The sequence below is a fragment of the Sciurus vulgaris genome (assembly GCF_902686455.1).
Source record: "Sciurus vulgaris genome assembly, chromosome: 5".
Taxonomy (NCBI): Eukaryota; Metazoa; Chordata; class Mammalia; order Rodentia; family Sciuridae; genus Sciurus; species Sciurus vulgaris.
The window spans coordinates 14294582-14320505 of record NC_136465.1 but is presented as its reverse complement, the minus strand read 5'-3'; the positions used below and the strand labels follow the sequence as shown (position 1 = coordinate 14320505).

The following is a 25924-nucleotide window of genomic DNA, read 5'->3' as shown; positions in this document are numbered from 1 at the left end:
GGTCTGACTTAAGTTGCTTAGGGCCTCGCTAAGTTGCTGAGGCTGGTTTTGAACTTGCAATCCTCCTTCTTCAGTGTTCCAAGTCACTGGGATTACGGGCTTGTACCACGATGCTCAGCTCCATCCTGCCTTCTTTGTACCCAGTTGAGCCCCAGGGAACAGAATAGGTTAAACCTTCAAGGGCAGGTGCTGAGGTGAGCCAGGCCCAGGCCTAAGTAGACATGAGGGGCTGAGGAACAGGCCCAGGTCTCTAGCAGGCCTTCCCCGCCAACTCCTCCAAAGCTGTTTATCTAACTCCCCATTCCCATAGAGATGGAATCGGTGGCGGTCCCCAGCTCCTTGCCCATTGCTGCCACCTCCCTCTGTGAGAAGCCGGAAGTTGGAACCTTTGGTAGCTCAGCATCACCCTCTACATTAAATATTTATCTTGGAGTCCAGGTCAGAGCCCTAGAGAATAAGAGAAGCTTGCTGCTGGTGAGGGATATGGCCAGGATTCCTGGAGTTGGAAGACCTTCAGCTTCGCCATGTTTGGAGAACAAGGAAGATAATGAAAGTGATGTGGCCCTTCTTAGACTCAAGGACCCTGACAGGTGGGAAAGCGTGCGACAAGGGAAATGGGTATTTGATTTATCCCCAAGGGAGGAAAGAGGCTGGTGCCAAGGGGTGGTGTGTATCCGAGTTTCAGGGGAGAGACACTCCTACCTGCCCTGTCCCAGGGCAGCTGCCTTCTGAGGACACTGGCTACCCACACATTCTCATCAGGAGAGGCAGATGTTGGTGGAAGGGACCTCAAAGGTTATCTTGCTCAGCCCCTGCTCAGTGCAATAGTTGCCTCTGTAAAAGTACCTCACCGTGGCAGACTTGGAACCCCTTAATCATTTTAAAAATCTTCCTTGGAAGCCTGGGATCTGCAGCCTGCACCTAATGGTCCCCTTTCTGCCAGTGCAGTTGATCTGTGACCATGCAGCAGCAGGCAGACACTGGAAGCCTCTGGCATGCCCTTTGCAGAGCTCCCCCTCAATCTTAGCTTTCTATTATGATCTTGTGCCAATGCTGCCAGGATAGCTCTTTACCGGAACTGGGAAAAGAAAAATAATAGCAGTCAGGGCAGTATGGGTTGAAAATTGCTTCCTCTTTGCTCCATTGCCTTTCAAATTTTTGAGCTGAACGCTGCACTTGAAGAACTCTAAAGTGCATGGTGGCCTTGGGTACCACTTTGTCACTCAGTAGGTATCCAGTAGATACTTTCATAGTCCCCTAATTTATCATCGATCATTCCCAAAAGTATCTGAAGTGGATGAGTAGCTATTTGATGGTTGATTGGTTGAGGTTTGGGGATCTCAGAGGTAAGCCAAGGGCTAGAAGCACTCTAGGCTTGACTTCCACTGTCAGTAAACAGTCATGAAGCACCCTCACTTTCTGTGACAGGCCCTGTGCCCCTATACAGGCTTGGCGGGGAGGAGGGAAGAAGTCAGCGCCAGAGTGAAAGGGGCGGGGCCCTGGGGACCCGTGTCAGAGTAGCGGGAACAGCGGAAAAGCAGGAAGATCAAAACAAATACGGCGTATGGGAACACCAAGACCCTCCTAACCTCATCCCCGCCCAAGGGACCCCACCCTCATCCTCTTTAGGGGCGCGGCACGCCCTGGGCCGCTGCCTGAATCCAATTTCCTCCGGGCGCTTGCACGTGTGAGCATCCGCACATTTGCCAGTGCACGCGCGCAAGGTTTCTTTGCACACGCCCGGCGCGCGCTTGTGCATGCACAAACCTTCCCCAAGAGCCCGGGAGGCGGCGGGGCCTTCGCTCCTGGGCCACCCTGCCTGTGGGGCGCCTTTATCTCGGTCCCAGCCTGCCTGCTCGCGGGCCTGGCAACCGCCTCTTCCAGGCCGCCGGAGGCGTATCGGCCGTAGGCTCCACCCGGGCCCTGGGACTCGCAGCGTGTGCTCGTTAATCACTCCTGCCCTCCGTCCTGGCTCCGCCGCGCAGCAGCTCGCTCCCCACACCCTGGAAATGTCGCTGGAAACTCTGAGTGGCCCTCGCTGGCCCGCCCGCCCCCTTCCGACGCAAGCCCTTTGGTGGGGGCCAGGGAAGGCAGCTGGGAAACCGAGCGGGCTCCCCGGGGACCCTCGGTGGCCCCTCCCGGCGCCGCCTCCTGGCCGGCCCGGCCCCTTCGGAGAGGGCGCCAGCGTCCCCGCCGCGCGCCCCGACGGAGGGCACTCGCAGCCCCGCAGGAGCGAGGGAGGGGAGCCGGCCCTGCCGCTCCGCCCCACCCGCCGGCCCCAGTGCAGCAGATCCGAGCCTCGAATCCCCCGCCGCGCCGCTCGCTCGCTCTGGCCTCCCAGCGCAACCCCCTCGGCCTCCCTCTTCCTCCTCGGGCGCTCTGCCTGGCCCAGCGTCCTGACCCGGTCACGAGGGCCGTGACGGCCCGCGCTTCTCCCTGTCCTCGCTCCCCGAGGGCCAGCCGCGGCCGCGCCAGGCTGGAACCGGGCAGGGATGCTCCAGCCCTCCCAGGCGTCCTGAGGCCCGGCCACCTGCTCGCCAGGGAAGGTAGGTCCCTGGGAAGGAGAGAGGCGGGGAGGAGGCGAGGTCGCAGCCGGGAGTGATCTCAGCCCAACCGAAGGCACAAAGCCCCTCCCCCAGGGTCCCTGTCCCAAACTCCAAGTGGAAAGAGTTGTGAGCAGCTCCTCCACTTCTATCCAGAAAAGGCGAAAGTCTTGAAAACTTGTCCCTGCCCACGTGGACTTGTAGTTGGTAAATACCTGTGGAAGCATAGCGCCAAGTCCCCAAGGTCAGGGACTCAGAGGTGAGAAGGAGTCTGCCAACCACAGCTCCCCACTTCCAGCCTTTTGGTGTTGGCCGCGTGGGTGAGGGGTCTGCCTGAATTATGGGAGGACTCCAGAGTTTCCCATATCCTCTGTCCTCAGCTAGGCAGGGGACCAGTTACCCCAGCATGCCTCCATCTCTCCTGGCTGGGCTGCCATGAGAAAAACTGGGACCACCTTCCTACCCTACCCCTGCGTATTCCTGGGGTGCATCACATGGAGCAGAATTGGGGAAGGAGCACATTGGGGCCCCAATGGACAGCAGACCCTGAGAACTGGTGGCCTTGGAACCTCCTGCCCTGCTCATCCTAGAAGAGGGTACTTCTCTGAACTGGGAGGGTGGGAAGGGACACTAGAGGAGGAAGGATCTGTCAGCTGATGGTCAGGACTGCTGATGCTGATCCGGCAACTTGGCCTGGGCAGTCAGCAGGGCAGGGAGGGGTGGCTGCTAGGAACTAGCCTGCCCCAGGTCTCCTGACCTTCCACTGTCCCTGCTTCACTTTCCTTATGAAGGGAGGCTGGGCAGCAGGAACTGGGGTGTGTCTCCATGTTTTGCTTGGGTTAAGAGTCCTAATAGGATCCAGCTGGTGAGCTGCCCCTCCTCCAGACTCAGCCCTCCACTCTCCCCCATTGGCACTTGGCATGGAAGATCTGTGTCCCCAGTAGGCCACTCTGATGTCAGAAGGCATCCCCGCAAATGCAGACCAGAAATAGGGTGCTACTCACAGCCTTGTTTTTACTCTTGCCACCCCTATGCCCACCCCAGACCTGAGCAGGAACTGGGTACAGGAGACGAGAAATCACAGCCCCCTATTGTAGCTTCATCCCCTCGGGTACCCACAGCTCTTATGCTGTTCATATGACTGCCCACTGCACACCTCCCCACCTGCTGCTACTCAGCTGACACCCCTCTTAACCACAAATCCCATGTGACTCACAGGACCCTTGTGATCCCCCAAGAGCTATCTCATAACATTGCATGTATATTCCACCGCACACGCGGGGCACCTGCAGGCATCTGCTGCCCTGGTGAAAGCCCCACAGACCCCACAGATGCATACGAGTCTGATTTGGTCCAGTCCACAAGGTGGTGGAGGTTGGCTCCTTCCTGGCCTATCCAACAGCAAAGGTGAGAGGGCCCATGTCATAGCTCTCTGGCTACAAAAGCCCCCTTGGACACCTCGATCCAGGATCTCCTCTTGGTTTTCTTGAACTTGTCTTAGTTTGCTTTTGCAGTACTGGGAATTGAACCCAGGGCTTAACACCTGCTAGGCAAGTGCTCTGCCACTGAGCTACATCCCTAGCCCCTCTTGCGTACCTCCGTCTCCTGTTGCCCGCAGTCTCTGACCCCCTGACCTAAGTTTTTCATGACTGGCTGGGCACGGTGCTTTCAGGGAGGACCCTCCATGCAAAGCACAGTCTGGAGGCGCAGGGGAACCAATCAGGGTGACACACCTTTGCTGGCCCCCACTGTTCCCTCTCCACCCCACGCCACCAGCACCAGCACCTGAGTTCTGGTCTCCAGTCTGTGAAGGAGGCCGGAAGGGAGCCGTTCTCCCTGAGCTCTGGCATGGTTCCGCTGCCTGGAAATGCTCCCCTGGGCCTGGTAGGGATCAGGGCATTGCTGGCTGCTTCCCAGTGGGCAGTGGGCGGCTGGCCTTGCTGTTGGCCAGGGCCTCTCCCCTGGCATGGGCCCAAGTGACTCCTTGTGCTTGTGGACAAGCAGATGCTGCTGAGAGCCCTGAGGCAGCAGAGGAACTGAAACAAAGTCCTGAGCGCCCAGTCCTCCCTCTCCACCAGCTGCCGCAGGTCCCCCATGCCTGCCCTCTGGGGAGCAGACAGGGCTGGCAAGGAGAGCCCAGGGGGCCTAGCCAGCAGGCCCACAGGCCTCTCCTGGCCAGCCTTCCCTCCCTTCCTCCTTGCCTGGGCCTCCCCTCCCCCATTCCCACCCGGAGCTCCTGCCTGGACCTAACAAGGGCCCATTGTGCGTCTGGGAGCCGGCACGGGCAGCCTGCAGGCGGGTGCCCGGAGTGGCCTGTTTCCTGGGTCCTTAAGCTCCCACCCAGCTGGCCCCAACCTCCTCCCACAGCCTGACCCTCCTCCCCCACCCCAGGGTCGGCCACGGGGGCATGGACAGTCCGGGCCCAGCAGGACTTTCCCATCCTCCCTTCTTCTCTGCAGAGGACTGGAAGAGGAGCAGCTGGTACACTCGGAGTCCTCCAGCCTTGACCTGAGCATGCAAGGCCCACCCTGCAGCCTCCCTGCTGGGCTCAGCCTAGATGACTTCATCCCTGGCCACCTACGGGCCCACGTAGGGTCATCCCCCCCGGGGACACGGGTGAGTGGGACAGCGAGGAAGCAGGTGCACCGTGGGCCCACAGTTATGGGGACTAGCAGGTCAGGCAGGGGAGCAGAGAACTGAAGGGGTGAAGAGGAGGGAAGAGGTCTGAAGAGAGCTCTAGGGAGCCTGGTTAACTGCCCACAGAAAGGTGAGGCCGGGCCTTGGACCCTCTTTGTGGGTGCAGCCTGTGCCCTAGGAGCCATCCCTCCCTTTCTCCTGGGGAACCTTCTGGGCCCTGAGCTGCAGCTCCTGGCCCCTCCCCACAGGTGCCTGTGATCCGGGATGGTGGCTCCAACACCCTTAATTTCCAGTTCCATGACCCTGCGCCCAGGACCGTGTGCAATGGCTACATCCCACAGAGGAGAGAAGCTCCCCAGCACGCAGGTGGGTCTGCTCAGGAAAACCTGCTCCAGGACCCCTGTGCGGGCGAGGCGGGGGTCTGAGCCCCTGGACCCTGCCATTTGGCACCACTGTATCAAGAGGGAGGGGCAGCAGAGGAGGATGGATGTCTCAAGGTCATGAGGTACCCAGGGTCCTGTGAGCTCAGCTCAGGGCCCTCCTGAAGTACTCCTTCCCTCCCACTCCTGCCCAGTGCCTGAAGAAGGGAATGTGCGGGATCCACAGCCCCAGGTTCAAGGGCACAGTCAGTAGGTGGGGAATGGCTAGGATTGGGCTGCTCAGGTCTGTAGTCCCAGAGCCCAGCAGGAGGTTGGAGAGGCAGCTTGAGAGCCTATCAACTAGGTCCCAGGGTCCCCAGACCCTGGGAACTTCTGGATGCAGGCCAGCCCCGAGGACTGCTTTGTTGAGCACTCTCTTGAGGCAGACACTGTAAAGCACTTCTGTCATTCAACAAGCAATCCCTGAACGCTTGCAGCAGAAGGCAGCCATTCCTAGGACGGTTTGCAAGCCTCATCTCATTTAACCCTCCATGTTCCGGCCAAGCTAGGGTCAGGAACAGAGGCTGAGCGGAGACCCTAACCCTTTTCTGTCTGGCCCTGAAGCCCTTATGCTGCTACCTGGCTACTTAGGGGCTACGTTGGGGACACAGGACGATGACTAGGAAACCAGTTTCTGTCCTCATTGTCCTCGGCTGTGTAAGCACAGCCTCACAAAGTAGGTGTCACTGAAGCCTTGCCACCATTACCCTCCTTTTACAGAAGTGGAAACTAAGGCACTGAGGGGGTGATTGATGTGCCTGAAGTCACACAGCCAGTAGGTGGCAGAGCTGGGGTCTGAATTCAGGTCTGTTCCCTCCAAGCCCAGCCTCTATTCTACCCCGCCCCCGCTAGGACATGGCCTGCATTGGCTTAAAGTAATGATTGCCAGCCCTCATTCTGCAGACTCTTAAGACAGCCCCAGGAAAGCAGGACAGGGTGAGTGCGGACACATATTTCTCAAAACGAAATCCATCTTAATTCACTTTAAGAAGTAAACAAACAGAAGCCTGTGGTGCTGCTGGGATCAAGAGGTTCGTAGAGCGTGCGTCATCCACTCAAACAAACAAGGAGCTGTTGAAACTTTGAACCCATAGGGATCAATGTTCTGAGGATCTAAGTGACAGACAAGGTCAGGTGGGGCCCCTGCCTTTAGCTAATGCTGTCCTGCATGCGCCCCACAGACCCTGCGTGGTATCAGACCTGGCCAGGCCCTGGCACCTGGCCCTCTGCGAGCTCTAAGACCCCCACACCCCAGCATGCCCAGAACTGGTCAGCCACATGGACCAAGGACAACAAGCAGCGGGACAAGCGCTGGGTCAAGTACGAGGGAATCGGGCCTGTGGATGAGAACGGCATGCCCATTGCCCCCCGATCTGTGAGTCGGGGCTGGGGGTCACGGACAGATGGGACCTAAAAAGAGCTCCACTTGTGTGGGATAAATCAGGGATGGGGCAATAAAGGCTGCACCCAGACCATTGCAGACTAAGCAGGGTGAGTTTCGGGGGATCATGAACCCTATAAAGTTATGGGCACCCTCGTGAGTGGGAGTTGTAGGAGCGGGAAGGCCTCACAGCACAGCAAGCACTGACGGATCTGAGGAGGCCTTCAGCATGCCACCAGCCCCCTCTTCCATCCGCCTCCACAGCTTGGGGCAGCCATGCTTCCTCGCCAGGAAGCTGGCCCTGGTAATATACCCTTCCTGCCTCCAGGACTGTTTTGAGTCTTGGGCGAGCCGGTGATGTGAAATACCATCTCCCCCTTCATTATCACTCTTATCTTTCGTCACCTAGAAACACATGTTCTTTGTAGAAGCATTAGAAACATAGAGAAGCCAAGAGGAAAAGTAAATCACCCCAAATGCACAGTGTAGGGATCAAGATCGTATACACTGATGGAGGCCTGCTTACGTGACATGCTGCTGAAGTTATTGCTCCTGAAGACATTCCCCAGCCCACCCACAGGGCCTTCACCAGTGGCCAGAGAAGGGCTCACCAAGGAAAGCCTTTTGTGGCTGCTATGGGAGGTGGGGCAGGTGAGCAGGGAGGCCCAACTTTGCATTTTCTGATTCCAGAGCGTTGACAGCCCCAGGGACTGGTATCGGAAAATGTTCCAGCAGATTCACCGGAAAATACCAGGTTAGACATCCTCTCCTGCCCGAGTAGATTTTGGTATCCAGAACTTGGGGAGGAAGGGACAGAGAAGGGGACTTTCCTGCTTGGGGGATTCTTCTCCACCTGCTTGACCCCAAGGCTTTAAGGTCAGTGATCCTTAGGATAGACAAAAGAAGTGACCAGCTGCTGTCCCCAGTGTCCTCTGAAGGTACAGGAAGACAGTCCTTCCCTGAAATCTTTCTTTGACTTTTCTGTTAGGCTGAAGTTCCAACATTAGGGGTCATTCTTCCACGTGAAGCGTTGGTTTCTTCCACAACTCAAAATGCAGACAGGGCACCTCATCCAGTCAGTCCCTGACTGTTGAGCACTTCCTGTGTTGAGCACTCATCTAAGTGCTAAACTTATAAGGGTGACACACAATGAAAAGAAACCTTCTATGTGGCAGATGGCAGAACCAGCGGAGAAAAATAAAGGCCAGAGGAGGGACCAGTGCAGATAGGCTGGGACTTCACCCAGGACGGTCTGGGAAGGCCCCTGTGAAGAGACCCTGGAGCAGAGAGCCAGGGAGTGAAGGAGGCCAGCCAGCAGAGCTGGGTGAGGAGCCTTCCAGCAGAGGGAGCTCTGAAGACTCAGAGGGAAAAGCATGCCTGGCATGTTGGGGACCAGCAAGGAGCTCTTGGACCACAGGGAGGGGCCTTTGGTGGAAGATAGAGTCAGAGAGGTCATAGGCCCTTTGGGCTTGTTATGAGAACACTGGCTTTTACTGTGCAAAAGATCAGGAGCCACGTGAGGTTCTGAGCCAAAGAGTGGTAAGTTCTGACCATGATGGCGGATCAGGCTGTCTGAGGCTGCCAGGTGCAGAAGAGTTGGTGGGAGTAGGGGTCAATCCCCTGGTTGGTAAGGCTAAGGAGAAAATGGCTGCCACGAAAGCTCCACTGTAATGAGACCTAGACCTAGAGACCTAGACCAGGGCAGCGGCAGCAAACCTGCTGGAATCTGGTAGGGACTCTGAATACACCCAAAGATAGACATTGGATTTTTTTTTTTTTTTGGTACCATGGATTGAACCCAGGGGCCCTTAACCACTGAACCACATCCCCAGCCCTTCTTTTATATTTTATTTAGATACAAGGTCTCACTAAATTGCTTAGGGCCTTGCTAAGTTTTTGAGGCTGACTTTGAACTCTTGATCCTCCTGCCTCAATCTCCCAAGTAGCTGGGGTTACAGGCATGTGCCACTGTGCCCGGCAGCATTCAGTTTTAGTACATGTCACATCTGAGAAGAGATGTCTAATAGGCAGTTGACTAGTCAAGATTGTAGTTCAGGGGAAAGGTAAGCTGCAGGTGGGACTCACTCAAAAATGAGATATTGATTTAAAGTTCCTCAGGTAATTCTAAAATGCAGCCAAGGTTGTGACTCTTAGGATAGCTGTTGTAGTGGTTGTTCCTTGGTATCTGATGGGGATTGGTTTTAGGACCCTCTGAAGATACTAAAATTCCCTCATGCTCAAGTCCCTTGAATGAAATGACATAGTACCAGGCAGAACCCACTACTCAGGTGTGATCTGAGCCCCTGCTAATACTACCCATCCTCCCATATACTTTATTATTATTATTATTTGGTACCAGGGATTGAACTTGGGTGCTCAACCACTGAGCCGCATTCCCAGCCTGTTTTTGTACTTTATTTAGAGACAGGTTCTCACCGCGTTGCTTGGGGCTCTCTAATTTGCTGAGGCTGGTTTTGAACTCACATCCTCCTGCCTCGGCCCGCCCCCCACCTCCAGCCCTGGGATTCCAGCTGTGTGCCACCGTGCCTGCAGGATGGGATTTTAAAAGGCGGAAGTGGAGAGTGGTGCAGAATTTTGACCCTGGAGGTCAATGGGCTTCATATATATATTCAGTTGCAGATGGAAACAATACCTTTATTTTATTTCTTCTTTATGTGGGTCTGAGGATCAAAGTCAGTTCCTTACACATGCTAGGCAAGTGCTCTACCTCTGAGCCCATCAGTGGGGTCCTTGATAGGAGTGGCGAGGCCAGGCGTGGTGGGCTGGGGGCAGGCGGGAAGGTGGTGATCCTCGGATAGTTAAGGTTTGCTATGAGGAGAAGCAGAGAAACTCAGCAGCCAGTGGGCTCCTGAGAGGGGCACTTTGGTTTGCTGAGGGGTAGGTGAGCTGGCTGGTTAGTAGCTCTTCCCAGGACACCCCCGCCCCAGAGGAGAGGGTCTAGGCAAGGGGGAAGCAAGCATTTAGAAGAGAGAGCAGAAAGAGAAGGGGAGATCCAACCTGACAGGGCCAGGGCAGGTCTGCAGAGGTCAGGAGAGGGCGTGTGTGGGAACTGGGAGGGAGAAGCAGGCGGCTGGGGCCCAGCGGCTGCCCCTGCCCACTTGGCTCACCCAGGCCCTAAATCTGCCATTGGCATTTCAAGCCCTCCCAAGAGCTGCTCTCCTAATTCCTCCCTCCCTCGGGACATTCCTCAGGCCCTGACTCAGCGCTCAACTCTAGGCAGGAGGGAGGCTGGGAGTGGCCAGGGCGTCCCATCCCCACTTTCTGCTCCATCTGTGACCTGGTCCTTTCTGCTCCCCAGACCTGCAGCCAGATTGGACCTTCCAGGACCCACCCAAAGGTGAGGGGGTGAGGGCTTACTCATCCACCCTGACCTGCTGCCTGAAGCTGGGAAGGCAGCCTGGCTTGACTTCAGGGCTCCCCAGGTAGCTCTGTTCAACCTGAGAAGTTTTGCACTTCATTCTGGGAAACTCCAAATCCCCTGGGAGGTAGTAATTAGTAGACTTAGCTTCCTTCCCCATCCTGGGAATCCTTGCTCTGCCACACCCTGGCTGAGATTCCCCTGGGCCTCTTTCCTCATCTGTACAATGAGGACCACCTACCCCAGAGCTGTAAAACTCTTGGGGCAAAGTCCACATTTAGTGGCCTGAAGAACTGTCTCTGCCCCCTGTGAGCCAGCCACCCAGATGCAAGGGTGGACGTGGATGCTGGAACTTCAAATGGTCACCCAACCCCAGCTCCTGACTGTCTTCTTCCACCTCCAGTGATTTCCCCGTGGACCTCCTCTGCAAACCCCAAGCAGCCAGGGCCACAGCAAAGAACAGCCTCCAGGCCGGACCCTCCGGTGACTTCCAGCGGGTGAGCTGTGGGCTGGGGCTGCATGGCGGGCCTGCACCTCCCTGAGGGGACCAGTGCCCCCTCGTGGGTGTATCCGGCACAGCCTCAGAGCATGCAGAATGAGGTCTGGCTCCTCAGCTGGGCTCTGTCCTGTCACCATCCTGTCAGATTTTTCCCTCCCTCCAAGACAAAAGGGGAAAGGTGACCAGGAATGGGCCTGGCATCCATTCGTGGCCAGGAACACCTGCCATGTGTTTGTGGTGGACAGGAGGAACTCATTCCCTGCAAAAATCCATGGGTCATGTGCACCTCATGCGGTTTCCTAGGCACCCACAGATAGAGCTGTGGAGGGCAGCTTGGTCCTGTGGCCGTCTACTTTGAAGCCTGAGAAAAAGCAATCGGTGTGGATGAACCAAGGTTCCCATCCACATGCAGCTGTGAGATGCACTGCAGAGAGCTGAGGGAGGAAATGCCTTCCTCTATGTGACCGTTCAGGCCCATGGGAACCAGGAGCTTTGCTCTGAAAGTTAAATCCAAGAGCTTCTCGTGCCTTTATATGGAGGAATCCCACTCACTAGCATGGCCATGACCAGCCTGTGGCTCTTGGCACCATCAAGAGACTGAAGATCTCCAAACAGAACCCAGAATTGGGGTTGAAGCCAGTGCACTGCCACTAGCCATGTGGCCTTGGGCCACTTACCCAAGCTGAGCCTGGGTGTCCCTATCTTGAGTGGGGACCATGTGTCAATTGTGAGGACTGAATGAGATCATGTTTGCATCCTCATCATGATTGGCACATAGCAAGTCTACACAAACATTAGTAATATACAGGCTCAATTATGACTAGAGCTTCCTTTGATTAGCAATGACACATTCCATTCTCATGATCACTTTTGTTATTCCTAAAATCAGAATAGAGTCATAATTATAGCCAACAAATCCTGACCCTCTGGGCAGACATTCCATCATTTGATAAGCTTGATACAGTGGTTTTACTTGGTACAAACTTTCAAACTAAAAACAGAGGCTGGAACATTAAAGCCAGCCAGGAAAGAGCCTTGGAGGGAGACAGCAGAGTGCCTCAGTAGCTGGGGTGGTCAGATAAATGAGGTCACTGAATCCAACCAACACCCCCATGAAACAGAAATAACTTGCCCAGGGCTCCTAGGAAGGGCTGCCCTAGGTTTTCCTGGAATAGCATGCGGCCTATATTCTTGGGTACGTGTGTAAGTCCACTCAGCTGTGGCTGCAGGAAAGACCAGATTCATGGAAACTGCACAGACTATACCAGGCCAAATAAATGCTGCACTGTGCAGCAGAGTTTTGTGTCAGACCCTCTCCTGGGCACCCTTACCTAATCACTCCCGTTTTACAGGTGCTGCACCTGAGGCTCCATACAACTTCCCAAAAGGTCAACTAGGTGATGGAGCTGAAATTTGCACTTGGAGCTTACGCACTTGGCACTATTTAACGCTGTTTCTGCAGTAAGAGACAGGGGCAGGCAGAGATAGCATAGGCCCCTTGGTGGGATGGGGCCAGGAAGAAAAAGAAGTAATGCTATATCTTCTCCCAGGACTATGTTCTCACGAATGCCTCAGTTTCCCTAAAAGGAAACTGATGTCCTTCCCTTTCTGCAGGAGAAGCTGGGACCACTCTGAAGAGTTTTCCAGAAGCACCTTCACCTATGATCCCGGAGAATTCTCCCCAGAGCTCCAGCCCCCAAATCAGGTAGCAGCTCATCCAGTATGCTCCCCATGCACCCCAGCTGCATGGTCTGGCCAAACCCCTCTGCTGACTATCACAGGCAGTGACCTTTCAACTTGAATCTTTAGGAGGGCACTGGTGGTACAGGATAGGGCAGGGCCTAAAAGCCTGCTTTTTGAGCCTGGGTAGAGCCCCAGTACCCCTCTACCCAAGGTAATGGCTACCCACATTTGTGCAGGTGCCCAGACATGGAGAGAAAGCAGACGAAGTCTGGACAGAAGATTCCTGGAACCAGTTTCTACAGGAACTAGAGACTGGGCAGAAGGTGAGTGTGAACCTGGTTCTCTGGGCATGCACATGGCTCCTCAGCTTGAACATTTGGAAAGTGCATTCACCCCCTTACTTCCCTTCCCACCCTTCAGCCCAAGAAGCCACTGGTGGATGACCCTGTTGAGAAGCCCTCCCAGCGCATTGAGGTGAGTGGTGCAGCGGGTCTGGAGGGAGATTCTGGGTCATGTGGGCCCCAGTAACCATGAGCAAAAGCCACGAACCAAAGACCCAGACCCTCTCTGCTCCCATACAATTCATTTCTATCCCCAGCATCCAGGACAGTGCCTGGTATACAATAGGTACTCAATAAACACAAGTTGATCAAAGCAGGAGCAAAGAAGGGAGTGTCCAGTGTGGACTGGAGTTATCAGAAAGTATTTTTGGACCCAGAGCTGAGTGTTTTGTTTTGTTTTGTTTTGTTTTGTTTTTGTGCTGGGACTGAATCAGTGCTTTATCACTGAGCTACATCTCCAGTCCTTTTTATTTTTTATTTTGAGACAGGTTCTCACTAAGTTGCAGAGGCTGTTCTCAAACTTGTGATCCTCCTGCCTCAGTCTCCCAAGTCACTGGGATTACAGGCATCCACCATGCTGGGCTCTGGAACTGAGCTTTAAAAAGATCAGAGGGTGGGCTGGGGATGGGGCTCAGTGATAAAGCTCTTGCCTAGCTGGGTTAGGTTCTCATTAGGGATACAGGGAGAGCAGAGAGCTTGGCCAGGCAGAGCTAGAGCTGCTCGGGGAGATATGTATGCACATAAGCAGAGACTTGGAGAGGAAAGCATGGAGGCAGAGCTTGCACCTGTGTATGAGTGCATGTGTAATATGCGTGGTTCGCTGGGGTGGGCACTGTGGGGGAAGCCTGGATGGGTGCAGTGAAGCCAGGCCATGGAAGGCCATAGAAAACGATGGCGTGGAAATGGACCCCACAGACTCTTGAATAGAGACATAACATGGCAAAACAAATGGTAGGGAGGTACCATCAGGAAGTACTAGGGCCTTAGCAGCACCTGGAGTGCAGGCGCAGGAGCGGGCAGGGAGGCCTTCGGTACACCCGGAGCCACACCCCTCCCAAGCCACTGCAGGCATGCCCTTGACCCAAGCACTGTGGGACCTGGCCTGCTGCTCGCATCTGACCTCTGAGCAGCCCCGCTCGCTCACGCACACCGCGCTGCCCTCCTCCCACCCCTCCCCCCACCGCCCAAGTCTTCCCCACTCCCAGGTCCTGCTGGAGAGGGAGCTGGCCAAGCTGAGCGCTGAGCTGGACAAGGACCTGCGGGCAATTGAGACTCGGCTGTCGTCCCCCAAGGTACCGGCCTCTTGGGGTCCTCCTGGGGGACGCCGTTGGCCGCAGAGGCGGGGACTGGGCGGAGGACAGGCAGTCTCTGGCTGCGGCCACCTTGGGCAACTTCAGCCTGTTGCTCGCTCCCCTACAAAATCCAGGGCGTCGACTTTCTAAGTGACCCCTGGGAACCCTTCCAGGCCCACTCCACGTCAGCCCGTCGTCCGGGGCTCGGGTCCCCGCCCACCCCGCCCCGTCCCAGCCGCAGCCCCAGGGACCCCGACCGGTACCGGCCCTTGTTTCCCGGGCCGGCCTCCCTCTTCCGCCGCGCGCCTCCGCCCGCTCCTCGGCTCCCGCGCGCGGCCGACTCTAGGACCCCGCGTCCCGCCGCCCTCCCGCCCTCCTTCCCTCCGGAGCCGCGAACTTTTCCGGAGGCGGCCTCGGCTGCCTGGGCCCCGGGACCCCGGGCCCTGACCGCGCCCCGTCTCCCCGCACAGAGCTCGCAGGCGCCCCGACGGGCCCCGGAGCAGCGGCCGCCGGCCGGGTGAGTGCGGAGACGCGGGCCGGAGGAGGGGTCCGGCCGGCGGGCCGGGGCCGGGAGCGGACGTGGCGGGCCGGGCGGCGGCGCGGGGGCGCTGGCCCGGCCCAGTGCGGGGGACGCGCGGGCCCGGGGGAGTGCGCGGAGGAGGGGCCCGGAGAGCGGGGAAGTGGCCGGGAGGGACCCGAGCCGCTGCTCTCCGCAGGGGGCTGCCCTCCCGCGCCCCGAGGGTCGCTTGCCCGAGCCCGAGGACTTGGGTGGCGGCGGTGGGACCGCAGCCCCGCCACTTCCCACGCGCACTGTCGCCACCCGGCCGTCTCCGGCCTCTCCCTGCCCAAGGCCTCACCCTTTCCCGGCCGGCTGCAAGGGAAGTAGGACATCCTGTTGAGAACCCAGGACCTGGGAGACGCCTTGGGAGGAGGTGGCCGGGGTGGGGGTGGCGGGAAGATCTGGGGGAGCGGGGAAGTCTGGAGGGGCGTCGGGTGGCGTCCGAAGCCCCAACCGGTGCTCACTCTGTGTGTCCGTGCAGCCCGGCCTCAGCCTGGAGCTTCAGCTCCCCGCATGCACCTTACCTGGGTCCCTCCCAATCCCTGAGCCCACACAGAATGGCGGATGGAGGAGGAAGCCCCTTCCTAGGTCGGAGAGATTTTGTCTACCCTTCCTCAGCCCGAGGTATGGACCGAATCCTCCCCCCACCCCCCCCCCCCGCCTAGATGTCCAGCTCCCAGATAGGCTGGTGCCCCTGGTGGGCAGGGAGGTCACAAAGCCCCTTGCTTCTCTAGCGTCTATCCTGGGTGGGGGAGCATGACCCCATCCCAACCCCAGATATGACCTCCCCAAGTTAAGGTGGTACTTCTCCACAGACCTTAGTGCCTCCCAACGAGGCAGCAGCCCAGCCAGGAAGGAAGAGAAGAAGGTAAGGAGGGGGCACCAGGGTCAGGGTGCAGGGGGACCCTGGAACAGGTCTCCTGCCTGAGGTGACCCACTCTGTTCTCTTCCCCCTGCCCAGAGAAAGGCCGCCCGGCTCAAGTTTGACTTCCAGGCACAGTCCCCCAAGTAAGTGGCCGTCTCAACCCTTTCCTTTCCACTTTGAGTAGTCTCTGCACTATTGGTTGGGAGACAGGGCTTCACCAGTCACCCCTAGAGGGTGGAGGGGACCTGGGTGCTCTGGGCAGGGTCTGAGGAGAAAGAGGCTTAGGAGGGCCTCATCGCTGTGACATTCTGACTCTGGCCTGCAGGGAGCTGTCTCTGCAGAAGGGTGACATCGTCTACATCCATAAGGAGGTGGACAAGAACTGGCTGGAGGGGGAACACCATGGCCGGCTGGGCATCTTCCCTGCCAATTACGTAGAGGTGAGTGGGAGGAACAGGTGCAAGCAGGAGCCAGGCTGGGAGGGCCCAGGGCTGGGAAAGCCTGGAGTGCAGACACCAGGCTTCCTAAACTGTGAAACTGTGAGGGGCACAATGCCTTTGACCTCAGAGGGCCCAGTGCTCTGCAGGTACCCAGGAAAGGTTTGCCAGCTGAGGGTGGAGCCAGCCCAGGGGAGACCAAGTAGCCCAACTTCTCAGCCAAAAGCCACAGCCCCATTAGTGTCTCAGACTTCCACGGTTCAGAATCCATCTCCTAACTGCAACCAGCAAGAGTTGGGAGCGTGTGACTGTTTATGAGCCACACATAAATGCATTGCCTCTTTCGGATATTTTGCCTCCTTTGTTCCTCACTGCCTGGGGAGTGATAGAAAATCCCCATTTTACAGATAGGACTCCATGGCAAATTATAAAGTAGAAGATTAGAATCTGAGCATGGGTCTTTCCATTCCAGATACAGATTCTGGACTTCACAGAGGCCTATAGGTTATCTTTGGTATTGGTGTCTTCTGAGGAATGTCAAGTTATCGGCATAAAGTTGTTCATATGATTCCCTTAGTATCCTGTCCTCCCTTTTTTTTTCTGGTGCCATGGATTGAACCCAAGAATGCTTAACCACTGTGACACATCCCCAGCCCTTTTAATTTTTTATTTCGAGACAGGGTCTCACTAAGGAGCTTAGCGCCTCGCTAAGTTGCTGAGGTTGACTTTGAACTCACGATCCTTCTACCTCAGGCTTTCAAGCCTCTGGGAATTACAGGCATGTGCTATAGCACCCAGCCTTTAGTGTCCTCTTAGTATCAGTGAAACCTGTAGTGATGACCTCCCTTTAATTCCCAATATTGACAATTTATGTCTTATTCTCTCTAGAGATTTATTTATTTTCTTTTTAAATATTTTTAGTTTAGATGGACACTACTTTGATTTTATTATTTTTTATGTGGTGCTGAGGATCAAACTCAGCACTCTGTCAGCACTCTCACTGAGCTACCACCCCAGTCCATTATTTATTTTCTCCATCCTTTCAAAGAACTTATTTCATTAATTTTTCTCTATTGTTTTTGTTTCTAATTTCATTGATTTCTGCCTCTTTATTATTTCCTTCTTTTGACTTTTTTTTTTTTTTTTTTGTGGTACCAGGAATTGAACCCAGGGGCGTTTAACCTCTGAGCCACATCCCTAACCCTTTTTGTATTTTATTTAGACATAGGATCAGATGCTTAGGGCCTTGATAAATTGGTGAGGCTGGCTTTGAACTCGTGATCCTCCTGCCTCAGCCTCCCGAGCTTCTGGGATTACAAGCATGTACCACCGTCCCCAGTGACTTATTTTAATAATATATAATAATAATGTTTAATTTGCTGTTACTTTTGTAGTTTCCTAGAATGGAAGTTTAGGTTATTGATTTGAAACTTCTCCTAATAAAAATATTTGATATTATAAATTTTCCTTTAAATACTGCTTTAGCTACATCTAGTGAATTTTAATTTTTTTATTCAACTTGAACTATTTTATCATTTCCTTTGTGACTTCCTCTTTGACTAATGGGTTGGGTTGTTGTTTCATTCAGATTCTTGATTTGATAGCCATCATAAGGCCTCTCCTCCCTATAGGTTATTTCCTCTGACCCTGAAATTTCACAAAGTGGGTCCACTTTTCCACTCTACCAGTTATTTATATCTTAGTGTGAAATTGTTGATTAGCTTTCTGTTTTTTTGTTTTTGTTTTTGTTTTTTTTCCAGTACTGGGGATCGAACCCAGGGGTATTCTACCACTGACCTACAGCTCTAGCTCTTCTTAGGGTCTCCATAAGTTGCTGAGGCTGGCCTCAAACTTGTGGTCCTCCTGCCTCAGCCTCCCAAGTTGCTGGTATTATAGGTGTGCACCACCATTCCCAGCTGGCTTCTTGATATTTATGAGCAGGGGGAAGCAAAAGCAGCACAGGGATTTGGGGCACCTGATGGGGTAGAAAGGGAAGGGGAATCAAGACACTTGAAGCAAGGGACACTTGGTTCCCAGCAGTGGTAAAAAGTTAAATCCTCAGTTTTCAAACAGATTGCCAGCTGTTTTCTACAACTCCAAACACCAGGAGTCCTCTGCAGTCCAGCCTAACTTTCCACCTGGACTGCCTTCCACCTCAAGCTTGCCATACCCGCTCCACCAGTACCTATTCCACATACCTCTACTGGAAATTCTTCCTCTGGGAAGCCTTCTTGGACCAACCCCTCACCCTGCTTGGGCGACTCACCCTGGCCACCCCCAGGGCTTGTGTCTGGGTCAGTGTCCACCGCCAATGTCTTCTCTTGTCCTGGGCAGCTCTTGCGTGCTACTGCCTTCTCTTTGGTGCCTTGCCCTCCCAGTAGCCCGAGCTGTGCGCCCAGTAGGTGCTGGGCCAATCCTTCTCCTTGCCTTTCCATAGGTGCTGCCTGCAGATGAGATCCCCAAGCCCATCAAGCCCCCCACCTACCAGGTGGTGGAGTATGGAGAAGCTTTGGCTCAGTACAACTTCAAGGGGGATCTGGAAGTGGAGCTATCCTTCCGCAAGGTGGGAACAGGGGGAAGAAATGGAGTAGGGTGGGGACAGGAGAGGACATAGACAAACTTTTTTTCCCCATTGCTGGAGATTGAACCCAGGGCCTCATGCATGCTAAGCAAGCACTGTACCACTAAACCACATCTCCAGCCCAAGCCCTACAAAAATTTATTTAGTCAGGCATAGCCATCTGCACGCAGTATTTCCCATTTTTTCAAAACCCTTAGAGTCTTGTTCCCCTTAACTTAATCCATCTTTAAAAGACTGTTTTAAACCTCTAGAGGTGTATTTTTTCAGCTGCATGTTGGTAGATGATGAGAATCATCATCTGCACTTCTTTTTCTCTTGGGACTGGCGAACCTCAACCACTGGGGCATATCCCTGGCCCTTGGTATTTTTGTCTTGAGACAGGGTCTCCTAAGTCGCTGAGGCAGGCCGGAGCTTGCTCTGGTCCTGCCTCGGCCTGTAGAGTAGCTGAGGTCGCAGGCTCAGGTCGCCATCCCTGGCTCTGATCTGCATTCCTGAAGGCATAGATAGAAATGCCAGACTGCACTGGGTGCAGAAAGGGTGCTTTCTCATACTGTGACAGTTGTGTGTATGTATAAAAAGACATTTTAAAAATGTGGATTGTGGTTAAAAAAATAATGATTTTTTTTTGAAGAACGCAGTCCTGGAAAGCAAGGGCCTGGTCTCCCTTGGGTTGATGTTTTTGAGGGCATGGAGGCCATCAATGCCCATAGTCAGGGCCACCTTCAGAGCCAGCCCCAGGCACAGAGAAGAAAGGAAGGGGCTGGATGGGGAGGGGAAGGGGCAGAAGCGGGTAGGTAAGGTGAGGGCTGGGGTCCATCCGCCCTGGGCAGCCCACCAAGGTGGTGGCTCTGACCCTAATGTCGTCAGCATGAGGGCTTGAGGAAACCACCTGCTCTGAAGGGTTTGTTTTTTGATGCACTTATGACAGGATAACCCAGAGGGTGAGGCAGGGACAGGCCTGAGTCGTGGCAGTGGTGACTAACACCTGTCCAGTGCTTCTTGTAAGTGTGCTTGTACCTCACAGCAGCGGCATGTTTATCCCACTGAACACAGGAGGAGGTCGAGGCTCAGAGAGGCAAATCAGCTTGCCCAAGGCCACACAGCTTGGACTTGGCAGAGCAGGTTTGCGTCTCTGTCATCAGTCACAGGCTCCCCTATGACTGGAGCTCTAGGAAGGGACTGCTCTGAGCTCAGTGTTTGGAGGGGGGACACTTTAGCCAGATGGGCTTCAAAGAGGCAGGCCGTGACTGGAACCCAACGCTGCCTGCTGAGGGAAGAGCTTAGATGTCTGCTTGCTCCCTCGGGTGGTGTGGGTTTGGCTGGGCTTCTCCTTTCCGTCTGTGTGACCTTGGGTAATCTGCTGAGCCCCTCCGAGTCTGACCTCTGTTGTGCGCAGTGTCAGTCCTGAATGAGACAGCGCAGGTAAGCATCCTCAGGCGCCTGTCCAGTGGACACTGACTCTCCCTGCCCCCAGGGGGAGCGCATCTGCCTGATCCGCAAGGTGAACGAGAACTGGTACGAGGGGCGCATCTCAGGCACGGGGCGCCAGGGCATCTTCCCCGCCAGCTACGTGCAGGTGTGCCGCGAGCCCCGGCTCCGGGTCTGTGAGGACGGCTCCCAGCTCCCTGCCTCTCCCCGCCTGACCACCACTACCCATCTGGCCCGGCACCCCAGCTCTCCCTCAGCGTCATGCAGCCCAGCGGACCCCACCGACTGGGGGGGCCGGACCTCCCCCCGCCGCGCCGCCTTCTCCTTCCCCATCCAGGAGTCCAGGCCCCAGACCCAGGTAGAGGTGGCCAGTCCCCCACCTGACACTGGGAGGCAGCTGGGCCAAATCTAGCATGGCAGCCCCACCCCCACCTTGGGAATCCCAAATTCCTTATATGGATTCTGGCTGGTGAGCTCCAGTCCGGGGAAATACTGGCAGCCAGCCAGTTCTAGGTGGGACCCCTAAAGCCCGCCACTCTGTCAGACCAGACCACTCTGCCATGATGTGCGAGTGACCGTCTCCAGGAGGGTGGTGCGGAGAGTCAGGGCTCTGTCGCTTGCCTTGCCTGCTGTGTGACCCTGGGCAGGTGATTTGTGCTCTGTGGGTTTGCATTTTCCCCCTGTAAATGGGGATGATAATCCCCACTGCGGTGTGTGGTGGGGTCAGTGTGAGGCCAGGTTTCTCTTAGCTGCAGGGCGGGGTTACTCCACTCCCCGGCTGGTGTGCTCCTGGCTCGCTTGCCAGGTGCACTTTGTTGAGCACACAGTGTGTGGGACTCTTCTGGGGGTTCCAACTTTGTTCATGCTGCCAGAGAGAAATCCAGTCACTGACCCCACCTGGACCCCACCTGGATCTCCCCGGGGACGTGGGAGATAAACTAAGTCAGGGTGTAAGGTGCTCAGCAGGGAGGTGGGCCACCCATGTCTCCTCCCTCATTCTTCTTTGGGACCCTTCTTTCCTCCTGTGGACCCCCAGAGTGTCAGCACTCCTGGGCCAGCCCTGTCCCACCCTCGAGGGTCCAGCCGTCCCCTGGACTTGGGAGTCTCCTCCCCCAACACCATGCAGATACACTGGACCCCGTGAGTACTGTCGGAGGGTTCCTGGCCAGGGTGGGGATCACCAGCAGGCAGTGCTGAGCACAATGACTCCCCCTCTGCCACTCCTGGCAAACTCCCACTCGCTGGTGCTTGTCCTCGAAGAGCTTTAGGTGACTCCGGGGCGGGGCGAGAGAGCAGGAGGGGCCTCGGGAGACTCACAGGAGGTGGGGGCTCCTGGCGGAACTGCCAGCCTGGTCGGAAAGAGGGTGAGGTCTCCGGCGGCCCTAATGATGTCTCCTGCAGGTACCGGGCCATGTACCAGTACAGGCCCCAGAACGAGGACGAGCTGGAGCTGCACGAGGGGGACCGAGTGGATGTCATGCAGCAGTGCGACGATGGCTGGTTTGTGGGTATGTGGGTCTGGGGAATGGGGCAGGCCAGAAGAGGTGTCACAGGGTCCCAGGGAGATTGGGTGGGCTCTGGCCGCCTGTCCACACTGGTTCAGCAAAGATGCTCGGTCTGACTGCCTCCACTCAGCATCTGACCTGAGTCCCGGGCAGCCCAGGACTGCTGCTTCCCCAAAGCCAGTGTTCCCTTAGTGCCTTCCTGGTACCCTGAGGAGGAATGAGGCCCAAAGGAAACTGGCCCCAGCCCAGGGCCATTGACAGGTCACTGTCTGCTCAGGGCAGGTGTCTGCTCCAGGCCCTTGGTCCTTCCCACTGCACACATTGACTCCTAGGGGAGAGGTGGTGGGAGGGGACCAGGTCTCACACAGGGGCATAGTCCCCACCTCCCCTGCCCCAGCCCACTCCTCCAACCTCAGGAGAGGAGGCAGTAACTGTCCCAGGGCAGCTCAGGCAGAGGACTGACAGGAACCCTCTACTGACTCTGACCTGGTTCAGAGTGACCTGCCCACCAGGCTTCACCTGGCCTTTTTCCCAAGAGTGGACAGGTTCTGTCCAGGACTCAGCATCAAAGTATGGACCAAGTAGAGTGAATAGTCAAACCCCCCCAACCACCACCTCAACAAGTAGGCTCTGGAGTCCAAAGGTTGGGGGATTGCCTGGGAAGGGGTGGCCATGGGGATAGTCCCCTTGACCAGGTGAATCCCAATACCTCAGTGCTGACCAAGCTTCTGACACCGAGGATTATTAAGCACTAACTTGTTAGGAGTCCTTTCCTGCTGAGGGATGAGCTTCAGCACATTCTCATTTTACTCTCTACACTTATGCTTTTGATTTTTTTTTAACACTACTAACAAGATTTTACACGTTTCTATAGTCAAGAAGAAAAAGCAGCGCTCTTGTGGCATAAGCCACAGTGCTCCAGAGGAATGGCTTGCACCTGCTCTGTCTGTGTGGTAGCCACTAGCCACATGTGGCCGCTTGAGTTTAAATTAGTCAAAATGAAAGAAAATAAAAAAGTTCTTCAGTGGCACCTGCACATTTCACGTGCTTATTGCCACCTGCAGCTATGGTTATGTTTGGACAGTACAGGTCAGGGAAGGTTTCCTGGAGGAAGTGGGGACTAGGCCTGGATGGGCAGGAGACTGACTTGGGGAGACTGATGGGTAAAGGAGATGCTCTGGGTGGAGCCGGAGCATGGTGGGTATGCTTCTGGGTGGCAGCCTGGAAGAGAGGCCCTGGAAGGGGGAGTCCACCCAAGGCCTGCAGTACCCTTCACTTCTTTCTGTATTCCTGTGTTTCTAGCATCCCCCACTTTCACCCCAGAGGCCTGGATGACTCCTAAGCAGCCGAGTGGTTTTGGGGAATTAATTCCCTGGACCTTCTTTGGGTCCTACCTGCCCATCTCTGAAATGAGGGGGCATACTAATCCAGCAACTTTCCTCCCAATATAAGTTCTGTGATTCATCCTCCTGCTTCCTGGCTTTCTGGAAGAAGGTGGAGTATGCAGTGCTGCGTGCAAAGCTGTGCACATTTGTCGATTGCTCTGATTCTTTGATTATGGAATTTAGGGAGTGCAGCTTCGCCTATCTAAGCTTCTGCCACTAGGGGGCAGGAACGAGGAAAGCAAACCAAATCCCCCCCTCCCTGGGAAAGGGACTCTCCCTGCAGTTCTGGGCACTGCCAGCAGGGGACCCGCCCCTCATCCCTACATTCCTGTTACATGAAGGAGCCTGGGGGATCCTCTTTCTGTCTTTCCTCTTTCAGGTGTCTCCCGGAGGACCCAGAAATTTGGGACATTCCCTGGAAATTATGTAGCCCCGGTGTGAGTGGTCTCCATGGCAACTTGGAGCCAGCCAGGATGGGGTGGGGAGCAGTAGCACTTACAGGAGGGAGCGGGCCCCCCACATCTCCTCCTCCCCCAGACCTGCTCTCCCAGCATCTGCAGAGACCCCAGCAGCCTTCCCTTGGAGCCCCTTCAAAGCCCCCTGGACTGATTCCCACCCACAACTCACAGGCATTCCTCTGAAAGCCCCTTCACCCCCACCCCCACTCCCCAAATACAGAGGTCTGCTTTGAAGTGGAGACTGTTTCCAGGCCTTATTAAGACCAGACTCCTAGCCCCCCACCCCCACCCGCCATTGCGTTTCCTCTAACAGGGACGGCTCCCAGCTTCACCCCCGTGGGGTTCCTCTAACAAGGACCAGCCTCCTAACCTGATGCAGACCAAAGGCCTCCAGCGCCCGCCCGCCCGCAGGACTTCCTCCCCTTTCTTACCAGCTTGCCTGCTGCCCCTTTGCCTTCTGGCCTCCAGCTGGGCCTGGGAGTGAGGTGGGGGACAGATGCAGCCCTTCTTAGCCTTCAAGGCCTAGCAAGACACCACTGGCCTATCCCAAACAATGCGCAGGGAGACGGAGACTTTGCTGTGCTCTTACCTCTCAGCTCTCCCCCATGCTCAGATTCCGGCTGGAAGATGGTATAAAATAAATCTGGTTACCAGGGTCCTTGTCTCTGAGTCCTTTTCCTCTGGGGTGGGAGAGGCCTCCTCCTGCTTGGGATTGTGGGGCTTCATTGCAGTGGGCTGTGCAGTGAGGCAGGGGTGTGTGAGTTGAGGCTAGCTAGTACTCAGTCCTCCGCATGCAGGGATGGGCAGCCCCTAGGACTGGGCAGCTAATTGACAAGAAGTGCTGAGAACCAATGTCACAGGGGCCAGGACAAGGTCTGTGGGAGACACCAGAGCCTGGAACTGAATGTGGCCTTGTTTAGAAGCTGTTTTGATTCTGGAACAGCCACCGTGGGGTTGCTGGACTAGAAGACATTCTAACTGTTCTGCTAATGTTTTCCTTCTGTGCACTCCATTTCCACACTGATGCCCTGTTTATTCTCTGGGCTCAAGTTTTTGAGCAATCAGTTGCAGGAAGCTGGGAGAGGTGGGGCACAGCAAGGCAGAGCAAGTCTTCTTTCCTAAGGTTTACAATCCTGGGGCTGGGTTGGCTCCTGGGGGCCATCAAGGATGGCACAGCCGGGGCCTAACTGCTCCTCCATGAAAGGAAAGCTCCATTCTTGGGCTGCTACTGAGAGCTGATCAGGGAGTAGGCATTTCCCCTGTATTACTTGATGTAAGCCTAACTGGCAGATCAGGATTCCTTTTTTTTTTTTTTTTAAATATATTTTTTAATTGTCAATGGAACTTTTAAAAAATATATTTTTAGTTACAGGTGGACACAATACCTTTATTTTTACATGGTACTGAGAATCGAACCCAGTGCCTCACACTTGCCAGGCAAGCGCTCTGCTACTGAGCCACAACCCCAGCCCTCATGATTGCTTTTTACAGGAGAGACTGAGGCTCTGAGATGTTCAGGTGTCTAGGTCACATCAGTCTTAAATGCTGACATGATTTGTATAATGCCCAGGTGATGCTTGTCCAGAGATTCTGAGGAGGGTCACACAGGAGGTCAGGGACTGCCCTGGGGTGGCCCAGGGTCAGGCTGCTTTTGTGTTCTTGACCTGTCACTTAAGATGCCCCCACCCCAGGTGGGTGGGGAGAGCTGGTAACTGATGTGAGGGGTGGAGATGCCTGGTTTTGTCAGGACAGAGGGGAGGGACCTGGGCCCATAGGGCAGTGGCCTGGCCCAGCCAGGTTGCTTAAGCCTGGGTGGGGTAGCTCGCTCTTCATCCATTTTCTCCACCCAGCACTCACCTCCACCTGGCTCTAAATTGGCAGTTCCCAACCTTGACTAGAAGTGACCACTCTTCAGGAAACTGCTGGCCTGTGTTTGATCCCCCATCCTGGCTCTCTTCACATTCCCTGATGCCCTCATAAAACATCAGGGTTGAGACTTCTTTTCCCTTAGAAACCAAATCCACACCCTTACTTTGATGGGGCCCTGGAAACTCCCAGGTAGCAAATGAACCCTTTACCCCCCACCCCCAGTCTGGCACCATCCTAGTCTGTAAGATGGCCACTTTTGTACCTGGCATGAGGGGGTAGGTGAAGGGAGGGTCAGGATTTCTGGGGATGATTTACCCCATCAAGTGACAAGAGTGATTTGTACACAGGGCACAGAATCACAGAGCAGGATGGGTCCCTTCTGTGTCACAGAGTCATGACCCAGCTCAACTGACTTGTCTTTGTGGTAGGTTTTGTGAATGCACAACCCGCAGAGCAGGAAATGCTGCAGATGAACCTGTAGATGTTTATAGACTGTCCAAAGTACACTGGTGGAGGATCCCCCTGAGGACCACATGGCTCACTGCCTGGCACCCAGTGGACACTCAATAGATATTTGCTGAATGAATTTGTGTGTGTGTGTGTGTGTGTTACTGGGGATTGAACCCAGGGACACACTACCACTGAGCCTTTTTTTTTTGAGAC

At 55.4% G+C, this 25924-nt stretch overlaps 2 protein-coding genes across 6 annotated transcripts in view; both read left to right on the top strand.

Moving 5' to 3' along the window:
* Positions 1-565, top strand: part of PPP3CC (protein phosphatase 3 catalytic subunit gamma) — an 85755-nt gene extending 85190 nt beyond the window's left edge. Inside the window, exon 13 of the mRNA XM_079142295.1 lies at positions 439-565. Coding sequence (XP_078998421.1) covers positions 439-458 — 20 coding nt within the window. The 3' untranslated portion in view covers positions 459-565. The remainder of the gene's footprint in view (positions 1-438) is intronic.
* On the top strand, positions 458-23767 carry SORBS3 (sorbin and SH3 domain containing 3). 5 transcript variants are annotated; one of them, XM_079142290.1, is made up of 22 exons: positions 458-590; positions 5003-5159; positions 5429-5546; positions 6781-6974; positions 7671-7734; positions 10300-10338; positions 10763-10856; positions 12473-12563; positions 12778-12864; positions 12962-13015; positions 14088-14174; positions 14645-14691; positions 15215-15357; positions 15549-15601; positions 15695-15741; positions 15924-16038; positions 18473-18598; positions 20091-20402; positions 21081-21184; positions 21446-21552; positions 23314-23371; positions 23706-23767. In XM_079142290.1, the coding sequence occupies exons 1-22, from the start codon at positions 484-486 to the stop codon at positions 23764-23766; spliced, it is 2265 nt and encodes a 754-aa protein (XP_078998416.1). In that variant the 5' UTR covers positions 458-483; the 3' UTR covers position 23767. The 5 variants fall into 5 exon arrangements, with proteins under 5 accessions (XP_078998416.1, XP_078998418.1, XP_078998417.1 ...); XM_079142291.1 differs by lacking the exon at positions 458-590 and adding an exon at positions 2336-2546; XM_079142292.1 differs by lacking the exon at positions 23706-23767 and having other exon boundaries at positions 23314-23551.
* The last annotated feature ends 2157 nt before the right edge of the window (positions 23768-25924 follow it).

Excerpts from the sequence above, each read along its gene's own strand:
- SORBS3 (XM_079142290.1), top strand. The coding sequence starts at position 484 with ATGGCCAGGATTCCTGGAGTTGGAAGACCTTCAGCTTCGCCATGTTTG. Across the intron at positions 13,016-14,087 it reads AGCCCTCCCAGCGCATTGAG|GTCCTGCTGGAGAGGGAGCT; the intron begins GTGAGTGGTGCA and ends CCCCACTCCCAG. Across the intron at positions 15,602-15,694 it reads CCAGGAAGGAAGAGAAGAAG|AGAAAGGCCGCCCGGCTCAA; the intron begins GTAAGGAGGGGG and ends CCCCCTGCCCAG.